Here is a 15421-nt window from a genome sequence, read left to right on the forward strand (position 1 = left end):
CCTGGTCACTGAAAGTTTTTAAAAGCTCTCGGGTCAGTTGGTGGTACAGTAGTAATGCAACTGCACCCATATTAGGAAGGTCCTATTTGTGTCCTGGGGCCTCCCTGAGCATGCTGGGCATATGCACATAGCCATGGTCCAGGCTAGCTGAGACTAGGGGCAGAGCATATGTGAGGACCCAACTGGATCTGTCTGTCTCTCTGTTTCCTCTCTCTCTCTCATGGAAATAAATGAATAAACTTAACAAAAGGGGGAATTTTAAAAACCCTCCAAGTAGTTCTAATATTAAGCCAACATTAATAACCACTGATCAATGCATTTTAAAGTGTTATCACCTAAATTCCACTTCCCAATAGGATGCAGCAGAAACTGCATTAGGACTAGGTCTACAATTCTCTTAAACATGATCCTTCTCCAGAGGATGCAAGAAGAGTGACATCACAACAGATTGAATATAGACACTAATGTAAGAATCTGACAGTCTATTAAGCTAGACAATAAAAAGATTGGCAAAATTTCAAAATGTTACTCGCTTAGCCAATTGTTTATATTTTAGAAAATTAAGTTTCACAAAATACATTACTTGTGTTAACATATAAGGGACTGAATACAATCCTTTTAAACAAAGTAATAAAGATTTTAAATTTTTCTAAATTTTCATTTAAAATAGGTTAAGTATCAACAATATTGCCCCCATAAAAATATCCTTTGAGGTTCTAAACAAGTTTTAAACTGGCCCAGAGACCAAGAAGTTTAGGAACCACTGAACTAAAAACCCAGAAAGAGAAAAACCTTTCTATGGTGAGTTGACAATTGCTTGTGGTTTTCTTCCCTGGACACATCTGATGATTCTGGGTGAGGGCTGAGAACTGTCCTTGGCCTGTGCAGAATCCACTGGGCACAGAGAAAACAGCCTTGTAGTTAGCAGAACTGAATCTCTCATTATCCTTCAGGTGGTATGAGAATGAAATCAGTCAGCTCGTAATAAGAAGTCAGGGAGGGACATGCGTAAGAAAGTGGGACACATGAGAGGCAAAGGTGTTAGAATTACAAGCCAGTTCCTTGAGACCAGCAGATGGTGTAACGGTTACATCACTGGACTCCTACATAGTCGACCACAGTTTAAGTCCTGCGGCCAGTGGCTTAAATTCATGTTGGTCACATGTGCATGCATGCCTAAAATCCCAAGAGGAGAATGGAGGAGAAGGGACTACAGCATGGTCATCCTCCCTAGGGTGTAATTTCTCGCTTTCTGTCTCTCTGTCTCTATGGCAAGCACATGCACCCTATAGCAAAAATCTCTCTTTAAAAAAAAATCATAATAATTACAACCAGTTCCAATGCAGCTCAATCCCTGATTGGTTTGAGATGATCAGCTCCTCACCCTGTACACCTCAGGGGGAATCCTAAATCTGATGAAAGTAGAATCATCAGGAGCCTCCACTATATTTCACATACACTGTCCAGCACTTTAAAAAAATTACTAGATATGAGAAGGTACAAGAAAATACAACCAATAATCAAAAGGAAAAATAAACACCATCCAATAAATGATCTAGATGTTAGAGTTAGTAAACAAGAACTTTAAAGAAGGCCTTTTAAAGTTTATTTATTTCTCTCTTTTCTTTCTTTTTCTGTGTGTGTGTGTGTGTGTGTGTGTGTGTGTATGTACACTATATCATAGAGTGCAGGCACTTGCCAGAGAGAGTTAGAGAGGGAAACTGAGAAATCACCCCTCAGTGAAGATGGCCACACTGCAATCCTTTCTTCTCCACACTCCTCTTGGGATTTTTGGGCCTTCACGCACACACAAGCTCAGCGTGTTTTTCAAGCCTCTAAGTCTGGGACTCAAACCACACAGTCGACTATGTGAGATTCCAGCACTTTAACTACCTCCTGGCCCCACTAGTTATAGTTATTTTAAAGCCCTTGCCACCACAGCAGGTACTGTGGAGGTTAAGGCTCGGGAACCCACATAGTTGACTGTGTAGATTGAGTCCCAGACTCAGAGGCTTGAAAAACACGCTGGGTATATGTGCATGCATGCCCAAAATCCTGAGAGGAAAAGAGAAGGGATTATTGGGTGGTTATCTTCCCAGGGGGTGATTTCTCACTTTACCTCACTCTGTTTCTGTTTCTCTCCAGTGAGCGCACATGCTCTATGGCAAAAGCCTAAAAGGAAAAAAAAAAAAAAAGACTAGTATATTAAAAAAAAAAAAAAGGAAAAATGGACACAACAGATAAAGAGATGGAAAATTTGAACGGGCAGCTAGAATTTATAAAAGTGTGAGACTGATATTCTAGAATTTAAAAATATATCACCTGGGACCAGCAGATGGCATAATAGTTATGTCACTGGACTCCTAAGTAGCCAATCATGGTTAGAGTCCTGGACCTAGTAGCTTAAAATTCATGCTGGGCGCGTGTGTGTGTGTGTCCAAGATCCCTAGAGGAGAATAGAGAAGAAGGGACTACAATGTGACCATGCTCCCTGGAGGGTGATTTCTCACTTTCTGTCTATCTCTCTGTCTCTCTGGCGCATACATTCACCCTGTAGCAAAAATCTCTCTCAAAAAAAAATTTTTTTTAATAAATTTAAAAATATATCATCTGGGCCAGCCAATAGTGTGGTGGTTAAGACAGCTGGGTTCCCATTGTACTTCATTAAAATCAATCATTTCTGTTTATCAAAAACCAAGAGAGAAAAAATGCAAAGCACAGACTAGGAGAAACGTATTTACAAAACATAATAACAAAAAAGACTTATACCTAGAATATACAAAGAACTGTTATAAATCAATAAGAAAAGCAGACTACTCTGGGACCAGTAGATGGCATAATGGCTACATTGCAGGACTCCCATGTAGTCAACCACAGTTCAAGTCCCGGACCTGGTGGCTTAAACTCACGCAGGGCGCATGTGCGTGTGCATGCCCAAGATCCTGAGAGGAGAATGGAGAAGGGATTGCGGTGTGGCCATACCCCTTGGAGGATGATTTCTTCCTTCCTGTCTCTCTGCTGAGTTCACGTACCCTATAGCAAAAACCCACTACTCAATGTTCAAATGAGACAAGATTCCCAGATCAAATGGAGCAGATGGTGTAATGACTATGTCGCTGGACTCCCATGTCGTCGACTGCAGTTCGAGTCCCTGACTCAGTAGCTTAAACTCACGCCGGGCGTGTGTGCATGCATGCCCAAGATCCCAAGAAGAGAATGGAGGAGAAGGGATTGCAATGTGGCAATCCTCCTCGGGGAGGTGATTTCACTTTTGGTCTCTCTGTCTCTCTGGCAAGTGCACGCACCCTATAGCAAAAAAGTCTCCAAAAAATAAAAAAATACACAGATCATACATCAACTAGAATTCTCAGACACTGTTGTCAGGAGCAGCGTAGATCGGAATGACCATTTTGAAAACCTGTTTGGAGGTTTCTAATAAAGCTAAATAAATAAATATTCTATTCTTATAGATTCAATTCAAATGAGTGCTGATGTCTACCAAGAGACATATACAAGAAGGTTCATAGCAGTGTTATTCATAAGAGGCAAAAAAAAAAACCAAACCCTGCAAACAACCCAAACATCTAACAATAGGAATATGAATAAATAATAGTATACTGACACAATGAATTATTACTCAGCAATAGAAATAAACCAAGTATCACTATATGCAACAAAAATGACTTTTACAGACATGATGTTGAGTGACACGAAAACATATTTACTATATGATGTCATTTGCGTGAAGTTCAAAATCATGTCAAACCAATCTGGTTTACCCATTATGACATTAGCTATCTTTTGGATGAAATATTGTTTAGAAGGGCAAAGTGAACTGAGAAGGTTCTGTATCATCTGGGTGCTGGTTATACAACTATGTGCATATGTAAGGCTTGCCAGCTATATACTTACATCTGTCCACTTTATGTAAATACCTCGATAAAATGGAACAAAGTTACTATCATGACCTTTTATCCACTGTCTTCAAATCGTGGCAACCATTTTTGTACCTTTCCCACTCCTCTTATTGGTAAGCATCTATGTGACTCTAGAAGATCATTTTTAAGCCATATTTCAAAGTCCTCACACTTGAAACTTCACAGTCACACCCAGGTCCCTGCCCTTTCCAAGCCCCTTGGGGTATCCAGGAATTTGCAGATTTTCCTACCTGTTCCAACTCTTCCTCAGCATATTTTTGGCGGCTCCGCTCATTCTCAGTACCCTCCCGCAGCTCCTTCAGCCTCTGGGCTTCCTGCTTGGCGAGGTTGATCTCATCGCGCAGCTTCTTCTCCAGGTGGACTTTCTCTACCTCCACTGTGCGGTGCTCCTCTTGGGCCTTGTGCAGCCTGTGGGGTGATGCAGGAAGCTGAAGGTGGCCAGGCAAGGAGGTACCAACCAGCACATCAGGTGTCATGGGAGGGAGAAGGAAAATGAGAGTTCCCACTCTAAGGATATAGTCTCCACTCTGCTGACCATCCAGCTCTGAGTTAGCTCAGGGTCAGTAGAAATCACAGTCATTACTCTAACTCTAAGGCTGGCCATCATTTTTCAGTAATTAAAGTTGTGAATCTCTCTTCTCAAGTTCCCAGACATCTGAATTCCTCTTCTAAAGAGTCTCACATATTAGCATCATAACAACTAAGTTCACAAGGTATTTCACACTTGTCTTCCTGGTAGACAACGATATCTTTATCATTCTGGGACAGCTGTTATCTGAAGGTTTAGAGTAAGAAACTTACAAGAATTGAGACTAGAATTCCAATCTGGGTGAATCCAAATCCCACAGCTGTTCTCTTTATATTGGGAATCCAGAAAGTTCAATAAATGAATTAACATTCTTTGATGGCTGATACCAAGCCATATAAGGGAAAAAGCTAGTGTCTGCCAGCTACAAAAAGATCATGGGACTACCTAAGAGCTGATTATTGACTGGGGTGATAGTAAAAGGGAAACTTAAAGAAGATGAGGAAGGAACTATTGAGCTGGAACTCTTAAACTCCTCAGTACCTATTCCAAAAAAACACAGAAAAATAAAATTCATGCTAAAGGGACTGATCAGGGCTTGGAAGAGCCCCATGCAGCCCCCAGGCCCTGAGTTCCTTTCCTAAATATGTTACACAGTAAGTACATCAATTAAAATGAAAGTCTACCCTTGCACCCACCCATATGTTCCCTCTGTTCACTGACAAAACCTTCCATCCATCTAACAAAACCTCCTTCTTTTTCCCTGCTTTCCTCCACCTAAGTATCTGTGTTAATCCATTTACTCATTCACTCATTCATTCACTAAGTTTCATTAGGTACCTACTAAATGCCAAGCCCTGTACTAAGCCCTAAATGTATGGAGATAAATTAGGAAACTGTTCCTGCCACTGAAGAACTCAGGATCTAGTCCAAAAGAGAGAAGTAAACAGATAATTATACACAGTATAATATAGTCTCTAACAAAGATATATAAAGGGACTTTTAAAATTTTGTAGAAAATGAAATTAAAGTGCAAGTTTATTTTGGTACAAAAAATGTTAAAATCTATACTTTTTTTCATAATATGTATTTCCCATGAACTCTTTGAAGCCCCTTGTATAAAGTGTTTACTAAACTCAAAGGATGGAGTAATCAATTCTGTCTGAAAGGAGTCAGGGAAGGAGAGGGAACTAGATCCAAAAGAAGAGTAGGTGTTTGCTGATTGCTCTGGAAGAGGGAAAGAACTTAGCTACTGTCAGGTCTTCCTACTTTACTATGAACCACCAAAATCAGCGACCAGGGTAGGAGGATAAAAGGATGATGACGAAGAAGAGAGATATATGGCTTCAGCTTTAGGTGCGGAAGAGAAAGGACACACTATAGAACTGTCCCATAGAAAAGACAGACTAAGAATGATCCACACAGAAGAGCACTGGCCATGCAGTTAATTAAGTAGGTAAAACAGGAGAGGCAGAAGCAGATCTCAACCTCTATAACACACAATGTCCACAGTTGCCCGTGGCTGAGGCCTCAAAAAATGTGGTAGGATAGGCAGGAAAGGAAGAGAAAGAAACATAAAGCTGCAAACTTCCTGCTAATGGATTGCAGTCTTGGCCTACTTTTATTACCCATGAAGAGAAAGGGAATTGAACCTCCTCAAGGCCAACACCAGATGGCACTTCCTGCACATCTGAAAACAAATCAGAGCCGCCATTTCCTGCCCCTAGCTCCTGCCCTTGTTGAATATCCTTTCTTGTACTCTCCTATGACCCAAGACACACGATACTTACACCACTAGGGATTCCATTCTTCACTGAAATATTGTCCATTCCAAAAGAAGCCTGTCTGCAAGTCCTGGCTCTAATAACTGTGTGGTTGTGGAGAAGTTTTGCCTATTTCTTCACAGTAAAACAGGAATCAAAATTCCTGCCTGCCTAAAAGAATTATCTTAAAACCCAGTGAAATCTTAATAGGAATGTACATGAAGCATGACATTTACTCACACAAAAGGTCAGGAACTCTGTAAATAAAACTATGCAGTTAGCTGGCAGAACAAAACTGTTAAAGTAAGGAAAGACAAAGTGGCACATGGACCATGGACACTTCAGAGGAGGGTGTGTGTGGATGTGTGTGTGTGTTTCTAAATGCCACAGTGGTCATTTAGCCCTAGAGGCTTCAGGGAGGGTGAGAGCTTAGTTTTATCCCCAAACTTGGAATGTCTCCTGCCTAGATTCTTTTGCCTTTGGAATGAAAACAGTACATGTTTTTCAGACAAATGAAGTATGGAGGCTGCTTGGACCATGGCAGTTAGCCTCTAGCTGACCAGAGGCCCAGCAGAGTAGCCAGAAATCAGCTTAGACATCAGACTCTTCTTGCCCCTAGATGCCCAGTCATGGAAATGAATCTGCTAATCTGCTGCCTCAGTGAAGACAGCAGCCTGGGGAGGTCAAAATTCCTAACTTACTACTTACAGATATGGGACCCTCAGCAAAGCATGTACCCTCTCTGAAACGTCACTTTCTCTCTCTCTCTTGATTTGCTAGAGGGCACACGTACTCACCAGAGAAAGAGAGAGAATAAGTGAGACCCCCCCCCCATTGGGGACGGCCATCATTTCTCCTCCATTCTCCTCTTGGGATTTGGGGCACTCACACACACGTGCCCAGTGTGATTTTCAAACTGCCAGGTCCAAGACTCAAACTGTACAGTAACCATGTGGATCCCAGTGCATTAACCTCCACGCCACCTGCTGCCCTTACTCATCGTTCAAGGCCACCTACTTAAGGTCCCAAATCTACTTGTCACTTGCCTCTCTGCCCTTCTATTCCTAATGTTCTTATCCCCTAAGCTGGTACTGAGTCTTCAGTAAGTGTGTCTTCTGTCTTTCTTATATGTGAGTTTTGTCCCACAGAAGCAGTGAACTCTTGACAATTGCCAGCACAGACCTGGTTCCTAAATGTCAGGAAGTATGTGATTGACTGATTGACTGATTGACTGACTGGCACCCCCTTTTCACAGCTAAATCTTTTGCCATATTCTTTAAGTCATGTTTTACTTCAACAGAATCCCAGATTATTAGAATTAGAAGTGTTCTCCTAGGAATTTGTTGTTCTAGTTTAACTACTTCATATAATCAATGAAGAAATAAGCCCTGAAAGGGAAGGGGATCTAACCAAAGTCATATTAACAAGCCAGTACTTAAGAGATTTAGACTCCACATGAGAAAAAACTAAGGGCCTAAGGAAGAAAGGTTTGTGAGGTTTCTTGGGGAACAACAGAAGAACAGTTAATTGCATCTATTTATATGGTAAGAGAAGCAGTCCAAAGGCCAGATGAAGGACAGAATGACCCCTAACAAGCTATCTAACCAGAGAAGCTAAGGCCTCTCACAGCTACACATTTCTCCCTCTGAAGCTCACAGACAAAAAAAGTAGAATCAAAGCTTCTCCCTAGGAGTCACAGTCCAGGAAAACTGAACAGCAGGTGCCCAAGGCAGTTTTGGAAGGATGACAGAGCCTAGACAGCCATGTCAGCATGGTCTCAGGGACCAGATGCCCATAACCCAGGTAGAAGCAGGAGGCTCCCAAGAGCTGGCAATTCCAGGGCTGTGGAGAAGGGGCAAGGCCTTACCTTTCCTGAAGGTCATGCAGACTCTGCTCAGCTCGGTGTAACCCCTCCAAATCCTTCATCATCTTCTTCATGTGCTCCTTGGAGTAACGGTTCTGGATATAGGCAAACCAGCAGCCGCCCACACCAATAACGATGGATACCACCAGCATGAAGTCCTTGAGGTGATTATGGCGAGTCACTGCCACAAAGGGAGGGCATGGTGAGTCTGGGTGCTGCTGCACACTAAGCCTTACAGACTCCACTATACTCCCCTTTATGAAACCTTCCACTCTCCCACTCAGAATGAATTACTTTCTCTTTCTAGACACATGCTCATTTGTTTTTTTTTTTGAGAGATATTTTTGCTATAGGGTACGTGCACTCGCCAGAGAGAGAGAAAGCGAGAAATCACCCCCTAGGAGGAATGCTACACCACAATCCCCTTTCTTCCATTCTCCTCTCAGGATTCTGGGTGGGTACACATGCACAAGTGTCCAGCATAAGCTTCAAGCCACCAAGTCTGGGACTCGAACCACAGCTGACCATGCAGGAGTCCAGAGCCTTAACCACCACATCACCTGCTGGCCCTAGGACCAGCAGATGGCATAGTGGCTATATCGCTTGACTCCCACGTAGTCAATCACAGTTTGAGTCCTGGACCCAGAGGCTTAAAATTCATACCAGGCATGTGTACGTGCAATAAATAAATAAATAAATAAAATCACACTTCCCTAAGACATAGTAAAGAGGAGAGAACTAGTGCCTCTTCAAAATATCCCAGCCATCTCTGGGCTGGGATGAGCCCACGTGCTCTTATACAGTGGCTTCCATCCTACAAGATAAGCAATTCTGAAGTGCTACAGTAGGCAAGAGGAGGTGACTAGCTTAAAGGGTACAAAGCAGTGTCACTAGAGCCTGCGGTCTGATGGCTGATACTATAGTTGGGTGTTTCCTGGAGTAGGCCTTTCTAGTCACAAGATCCAAAGCTCAGCTCAAAAGTTTTGTGTCTGAATCTATGGAGAACACTTAGAGTCTACAGCTTCATCTAGAATCTATGCAGAATGAGAATAGCATTGAGAGATTGTTTTTTAGGAGATATTACATGTGCCAGGAATTGAGGAGACAGATCTACTTCTAGAGAATTCCCAGCAATAATTTAGTGAAGTACCAGGGCTCCCATTACCAGAGAGGGTTCAAAGCAATGCTCAGTCTCCAGAGCAAAATGTAAATGGTAAATGAGAAATAATACCAGAAGATAAAATGAAAAACCACATCCTAAGAACTTAGCTAACCAGAAGAAGGGCACTACTGGAGCCTGACATTTCTCATAGTACATCACATCTGGGCTCTGCACCACAGTATAGGACACTTATCAAAATGAGAAGAGGACTACTACTGCAGCCTCTATTTGGGTTGTGCTGTGGGGTCAAAGAAGTTCTAGATGTGGAGCTAGGGAAAGGGGTAAGAGGGCATTAAACCGGCAAATGACCTTCTGTGCAGAACAGGTTACCCTTGGGTAGAGAGGAGGAGGTAGTACTGGCAGGAGCTCAGTACCTGGTAAGGACACGGGGCAGATAGAATTCCAAAAGATCCAGGCAGCGCTACCAAGTTGTAGGAAGGTCTAGATACCAGGAAAAGACACAAATATCTAGAATTAAAGTATGTGTGAAATTGAGGCCCACATATCAATGAAAAGGGTTGTAGTTATAGGTCCTCACTGAATGACTGAGAACCAAGACATGGAGATGGCATGGGATCAAAACAGCTTACCACATCCTATTTCCATCCAAAGCAGGGAGTTACTAGGTTCAAGCTGGTAGCCCTGTCCTTTACATATTTATTTCAGATTCTCATAGAGAAAACTGAGGGTCGCTAATGGCCATCCATCAGCCTCCAGGTAGGCCTACACTTCTAGCCATACTCAAGTTCTCACTCTCCTGTCTTCAGGTCCCAAGAGAAGATATTTCTGTAGCACGATGAATTACCTTTCCTTCTGGAACACACCTGCCTCTTCCACAGCCTTTACCAGAGCCTAGGGTATGCTTTGCCTCCCCTGTTTGTTAATGACTTTTAATCTTGATTTCCTAGGGCTTCTCAACTCTAATATACCCTATCATTCTTCCAAAAGATCTAACGTACCCTTATTTAAGCAAGACTCCCTTCAACAATCATCTTGCCCCTATTACTTCTAATGCTTCAAACTTCTTAAGGTAGTCATGCGTATTAGACTAGCTAGTTCATTCAGTCTCTTCATCTACCTTGTTCACATTGATTTGGAACTAGATCCTATTATTTTGCCCAACTTCATATTCTCATCCAAGTTGTGAATAAAAATACTGGCTGACCAAGGCCAATAACAGGACCTAACAGTCACCCCCTCTATCTAAGTACTTTCAAAGTAATGTTTCACCTATTAGTACCTTCTAGATTCCTTCAACAAGTTTTGACTCTATTTAAATGTGCAAGAATCTGCCCTCTCTAGCCCTATGCTTTGTCAGCTACAGAGTGGAAGCTCGATATACTGCCTGCCACATCCTATGAACTGCCAAGTTTGGTAAAAAATAAAGTAAGTCTAATATGGCTGATTTACTCCGCATGTAATCCTAGAGATCATCACTTGCCTGTATGCCAGTGCCCAGCACAGCATCAACCACCATACAGACGTCACTGAATAAATTGCTGTGGGTTGACTCTTTACTAATAAGCCTCTACTGTGTAAGAGCTCCCTCCCTTTAATTCATATAAGAAAGGAAGGGAAATATAGAAAATACAAAAGGTGTCGGGTATTTATATTCATTACCTTTAATCTTCACAACTACTCTACAGGGTAATATATTAATAAAGTATTAATATTCCATAGACCAGGAAAAAACTGAGTCTCCATATTTTCTGATAAAAAATGACAGGTCTGGGTTCAAATCCGGATTTGCCTGATTACATTATCATTCTGGTACACCACACTTTCTCACTGTAACTTCCATACTCACATAGCAAGTATTATTTCTGCTTTGTTATATGTAAACACTTCTCACTGAGGAGATATATTTAAAGCTGATCCAGCTTGAGTGTGACTGTAAGATTTCTAAGACCTGAATTTCCCCCAAATAACATCTTAGAAGCTGAATGGCATTGCCCTTAGGGTTCTGAAGACACAAATGTCCAAGTCTTTAATGTTAAACATGTAGAAAAAGTCTTGTGCCATCCTGTACTAACAGTTAGCAAGCCTAAGTTCTCCGCTTGCCTCTGTCCCAATGTATTATAAAATTCACTTCCCCATCTGGACCTCAGCTTCCTCAGCTGTAAATTTCAGTATAACAGGATTACTGAAGAGATCAAACGTGTAGGAGTACATGACAGTGCTTGGAGGTGTCTCAGAAATAGTCAGAGAGGTAAATCAAGAACTAATTAAGACTGTGGATATAGGCCCAGTCATGGTGATGTAGGTGATACAGAACTGCTATGACATACTGGAGCCATATGCAGGCCTTGGGTTTGGTTTCCGAGGGAGTCCAGAATAAGCTGGGTATGTATGTGGGCATGCCCATGATCCTTGTTGGCTGACAGACTGGTAGCAATGGGGCATAACAAGACCTGGTCAAGGGTCCCTGTCTATTTCTCTCATGAGCATATGTAGAAGATAAAAAGAGAGAAAGAGAAATTGAAAAAAAAAATACAGACAAAACAAACAAACAGAAAAACAAGGATGTAGAGTTTGAAGAAGAAGCCTAAGAAGCAGACTTAAGTTCTGTCACATCTCTTCAGGGGAACCCTGGGTTGAACCCCACAGCCTTGAAAGAGTCTATGAATCACTGTATAGAAAAATAGTAGAAAATAGGCAAATAAATAGTCTGGTCTATGCATAACTAATGATGTACTTCTTCCTACCATAATCCCATTCCCATTTTTCAATTCCTACCATTTTCCAAGTGTATCACAGTCCATAAAAAGCTGTCTATTCCTTCTCCTTTGAGATGGGATTCCTTAGTTAACCCATTCTTCAGACAGGTAGTTATCTCAGAGATGAGAGTTGAAAGTTGCTTTTCAACTTTCATGTCAGTTATCCTCTGGCAGTCTATGAGTTCCTCAGAGTGAAGGCACAAGACTTGTTTATCTTTGTAGCCCCATACTTAGCAAAAGGTCTTGCCAAAGCAGGTCCTCAGCAAAGGTGGAAAGCAACAAAAGTGAATGGGGTACAGTGCAACGCACAAGTACAGGGCAAATCTCCACTCCCAGGGACAAAAAAAAAGTAGGGCCAGCTATACTGCATGGCCCCTACATGAACTTAGTCCTCAGATCTGTCTCACATCCAGTAAACATGACCAGACCAGAGTGACCATGAAAGTTTCTGGAGAGTAGATACGGCTGGCTAGATGAATAGAGCTAATCCAAGGAAGCTGGCTAGGACCTGGGGAACAAAAGGAGAGCAAAATTCCCAACCCAATACCGCAAACAGATTTTGGCAAAATGAGGTCAACTGTTAACACCATCAGGCTTGAGGTAAGAGAAGTGGGTATAAATAAAAGAGATATTAATAGGTTAACAGCCAGGTAACGATGAGGGTACAGTTAGCACTGAGACAGTGAGCCTCAATTATTTTCACTTTCTGGAATCCCCTCTTCCCATCTATTCTCTCCACCTTCTCTGCTGTCCACAATACCCTGTCAGATAAGAGAGATTCACCTCACTGCCAAAATATGTGCTAGGAAATTCTTTTGTTATCACATAGCCTTTTGTACTAGCATGTCTCCTTTAACCTGTAAGAGCTATTTCTGGGTCCTCTTCCCTTCTAGTTTCAGCCTTAACAACTACGTTAGCTACCTCAACTATCTACAGACTTTCTATAAGCAGCAACTTTCCCCAAAATCAAGCTGTGTCAGGTTCCACTCACAAATCCCCTCACTCCCATGGTCTAGAGAAGCCCAGCCTCCTTCTGTGTAATTTACAGAATACATCTCCTGGTACCTCTGCTTTCTGGGTTTTAAGCTGAGACCTAGCAACAGATTAACAAAACTGTCTCTGTCCTCAAGGAGTTCCCAGCTTAAAAGGTAAAGGGTGAAGAGACGGGTTGTTATAAAGAAAGCAGGTACAAAGGGCTGTGGGTCCCCAGACGTGAAGGAGAGAAGAGAGTTGAGCATGCCTGAGAGAGGGCATCCTGGAGAAAAAGAAAGCTCAAGGGGTGAGTTGGAGCATAACAGAAAGGACAGAGAGGGCAAGGATACAGCCATAGACACCAGAACAAGCTTTGCCAGAGAGGCAGTCACTCCTGCCCACTGGGGACTTTTCTCTGTTATCTGAGCCACTGAAGAAAGAGTTTTTTTTCTCTCTACAAAGGTTCCCAACCCCAGCAATTACTCTGCAGGCCTCTCTCTCTGCACCCTTCTCAATATTCTTGCTAAAAGCACAAAAAGCACAGTAGCCCCCAGCCTAAGACTAAGCACATAGTAGGCACACACCGAAAGTAGTAATTACTAGAGTCAGCAGGTGATGTGGTGGTTAAGGCATGGACTCCCATATTGATACTGCAGTTCAAGTCTGGGACCTGGCACCTTGTTTTCTCACTCTCTTTCTCTCTGTCTCTCTCTGGTGAGCACATATTCCCTATAGCAAGTTTTAAAATAATAATTAATAATATTAAATAAATAATTCTTTTTCTTTAAATAGTAGCTACCATTTATTTAGGGGCAGTTGGGGCACAGTGAGCCTTAGCAACATGTCTGAGATCACAAAGTTGAGTAACAGAGCTAGTCTTCTTGATTTCAAAACTGAAATTCTTTGTACCTTTTTTCCTCTAACAAACATAGAAAGTGGTATAAAATGATAGAAAAAATAAAGCACTGAAATATAAGTTAAAGATCAAGAGTCATGGCTTTGCCATTTTAAAGCTGAATGGCATCTAAAAACTCAGCCCATTCTTTGAGTCTTCATTTCTCTAATAAAATATCTGCAGAGAGGGGACCAGCACATACCATGGTGGTTAAGGCACTGGACACTCCCACATGGCCTACCATGGTTCAAGTCCCAGACATGGTGGCTTGATTTCTCACTTTCTCTTTCTCTGTCTCTCTCTGGTCAAATTAAAATAAATGAATGAATAAATAAAATTAAATAATTCTTTTTAAAAAAGAAATTTATATATAAATAATCTGGAGAGGAAGAAAAGTCCCCTTAGTGAATGATCTGCTGCCACAGCAAGACATTAGCTTAGGCCTCCAACTGGACACTGCCCTTCACTGGGTATTTTTGGCTATTATTCTAATTTCTACACATCTTTGTCAGCACCTGCTACTGTGATGAGTGAAAACGACCTAATTGTCGTTCTGATTTGTATCTCCTTGATGACAAATCATGCTGAGCATTATTTCATGTGCATAATGGCCATGGAAGAAATATATATGTTCAAATATTTTGCTCTTTTTAAAATTAGAAGTCTTTTTCTTGTTGAGTTTATTTGTTTTGGAGAGATTTTTGCTATAGGACTTGTGTGCTCATCAGAGACACAGAAAGAGACAGAAAGAAAGTGAGAAATCATCTCACGGGGAGCGGGGAGAGGGGAAGTGGCCACACTGCAATCCCTTCTCCTCTGTTCTCCTCTCAGGATCCTAGGCATGCATTTACACATGCCTGGCATGAGTTTCAAGCCACTAGGCCCAGGACTTGAATCACAGTTGATTACATGGAAGTCCAGCAACGTAACCATTAACCATCTGCTGATCTGTCTTGTTGAGTTTTAATCATTCTTTATGCATTATCATAGTTTGAGTCCTGGAAATGGCAGCTTGAAACATGTAGGACACATATGTGTGCATGCCCTAAATCCTGAAAAGAGGGAAAAAAAGAGAAAGTATTGCAGCATGATAATGTCCCATGGAGGGTGCTTTCTGACTTTCCCTCTATGTCTGTCTCTGGTAAGTGAGCACACCCTCTGGCAAATTTTTTAAAATTACAAATAAAAAAAAATTTTAATAAACATTTAAGTGGCATTTAGTACATTTACAATGTTATATAACTACCACCTCTATCTAGATCCAAAACATTTCTAGCACTCAGAAGAAAAATGTCTTACCCATTTCTTCCCAGTCTCTCCTTCTGCCAGCCTCTGCCCCCTAGCAATCTGCAGTCTGTCTCTAAGGGTTTATCTATTCTGATACTTCAAGCAAATGGAATTATACAAGATGTGACCTCTTGTGTCTGGCTTCTTTCATTTAGCATAATGTTTTTTAGATTCATCCACATTGTACTATCAGAACTTCATTCCATTTTATGGCTGAATAATATTCCACTGTGCATACATACACACACACAGACATACATACATACACACACACAAAATTATATATATATATATATA

The 15421-nt window shown here is 41.6% G+C and overlaps 1 protein-coding gene across 5 annotated transcripts in view; it reads right to left on the minus strand.

Annotated features, from left to right (window-relative positions):
• Nucleotides 1–15421, minus strand: part of STIM1 (stromal interaction molecule 1) — a 221145-nt gene that overhangs the window by 13790 nt on the left and 191934 nt on the right. For all 5 annotated transcript variants that reach the window (XM_014590358.2, XM_014590351.2, XM_014590355.2 and 2 more), the window contains exons 6-7: nt 8095–8272; nt 4169–4346 (exon numbers count right to left, since the gene is read on the minus strand). In XM_014590358.2, the coding sequence (XP_014445844.1) occupies nt 4169–4346; nt 8095–8272 (356 nt within the window). The remainder of the gene's footprint in view (nt 1–4168; nt 4347–8094; nt 8273–15421) is intronic.

This window comes from Tupaia chinensis, unplaced genomic scaffold (genome assembly GCF_000334495.1).
Source record: "Tupaia chinensis unplaced genomic scaffold, TupChi_1.0 Scaffold000047_1, whole genome shotgun sequence".
In the NCBI taxonomy this organism is placed as follows: domain Eukaryota; kingdom Metazoa; phylum Chordata; class Mammalia; order Scandentia; family Tupaiidae; genus Tupaia; species Tupaia belangeri.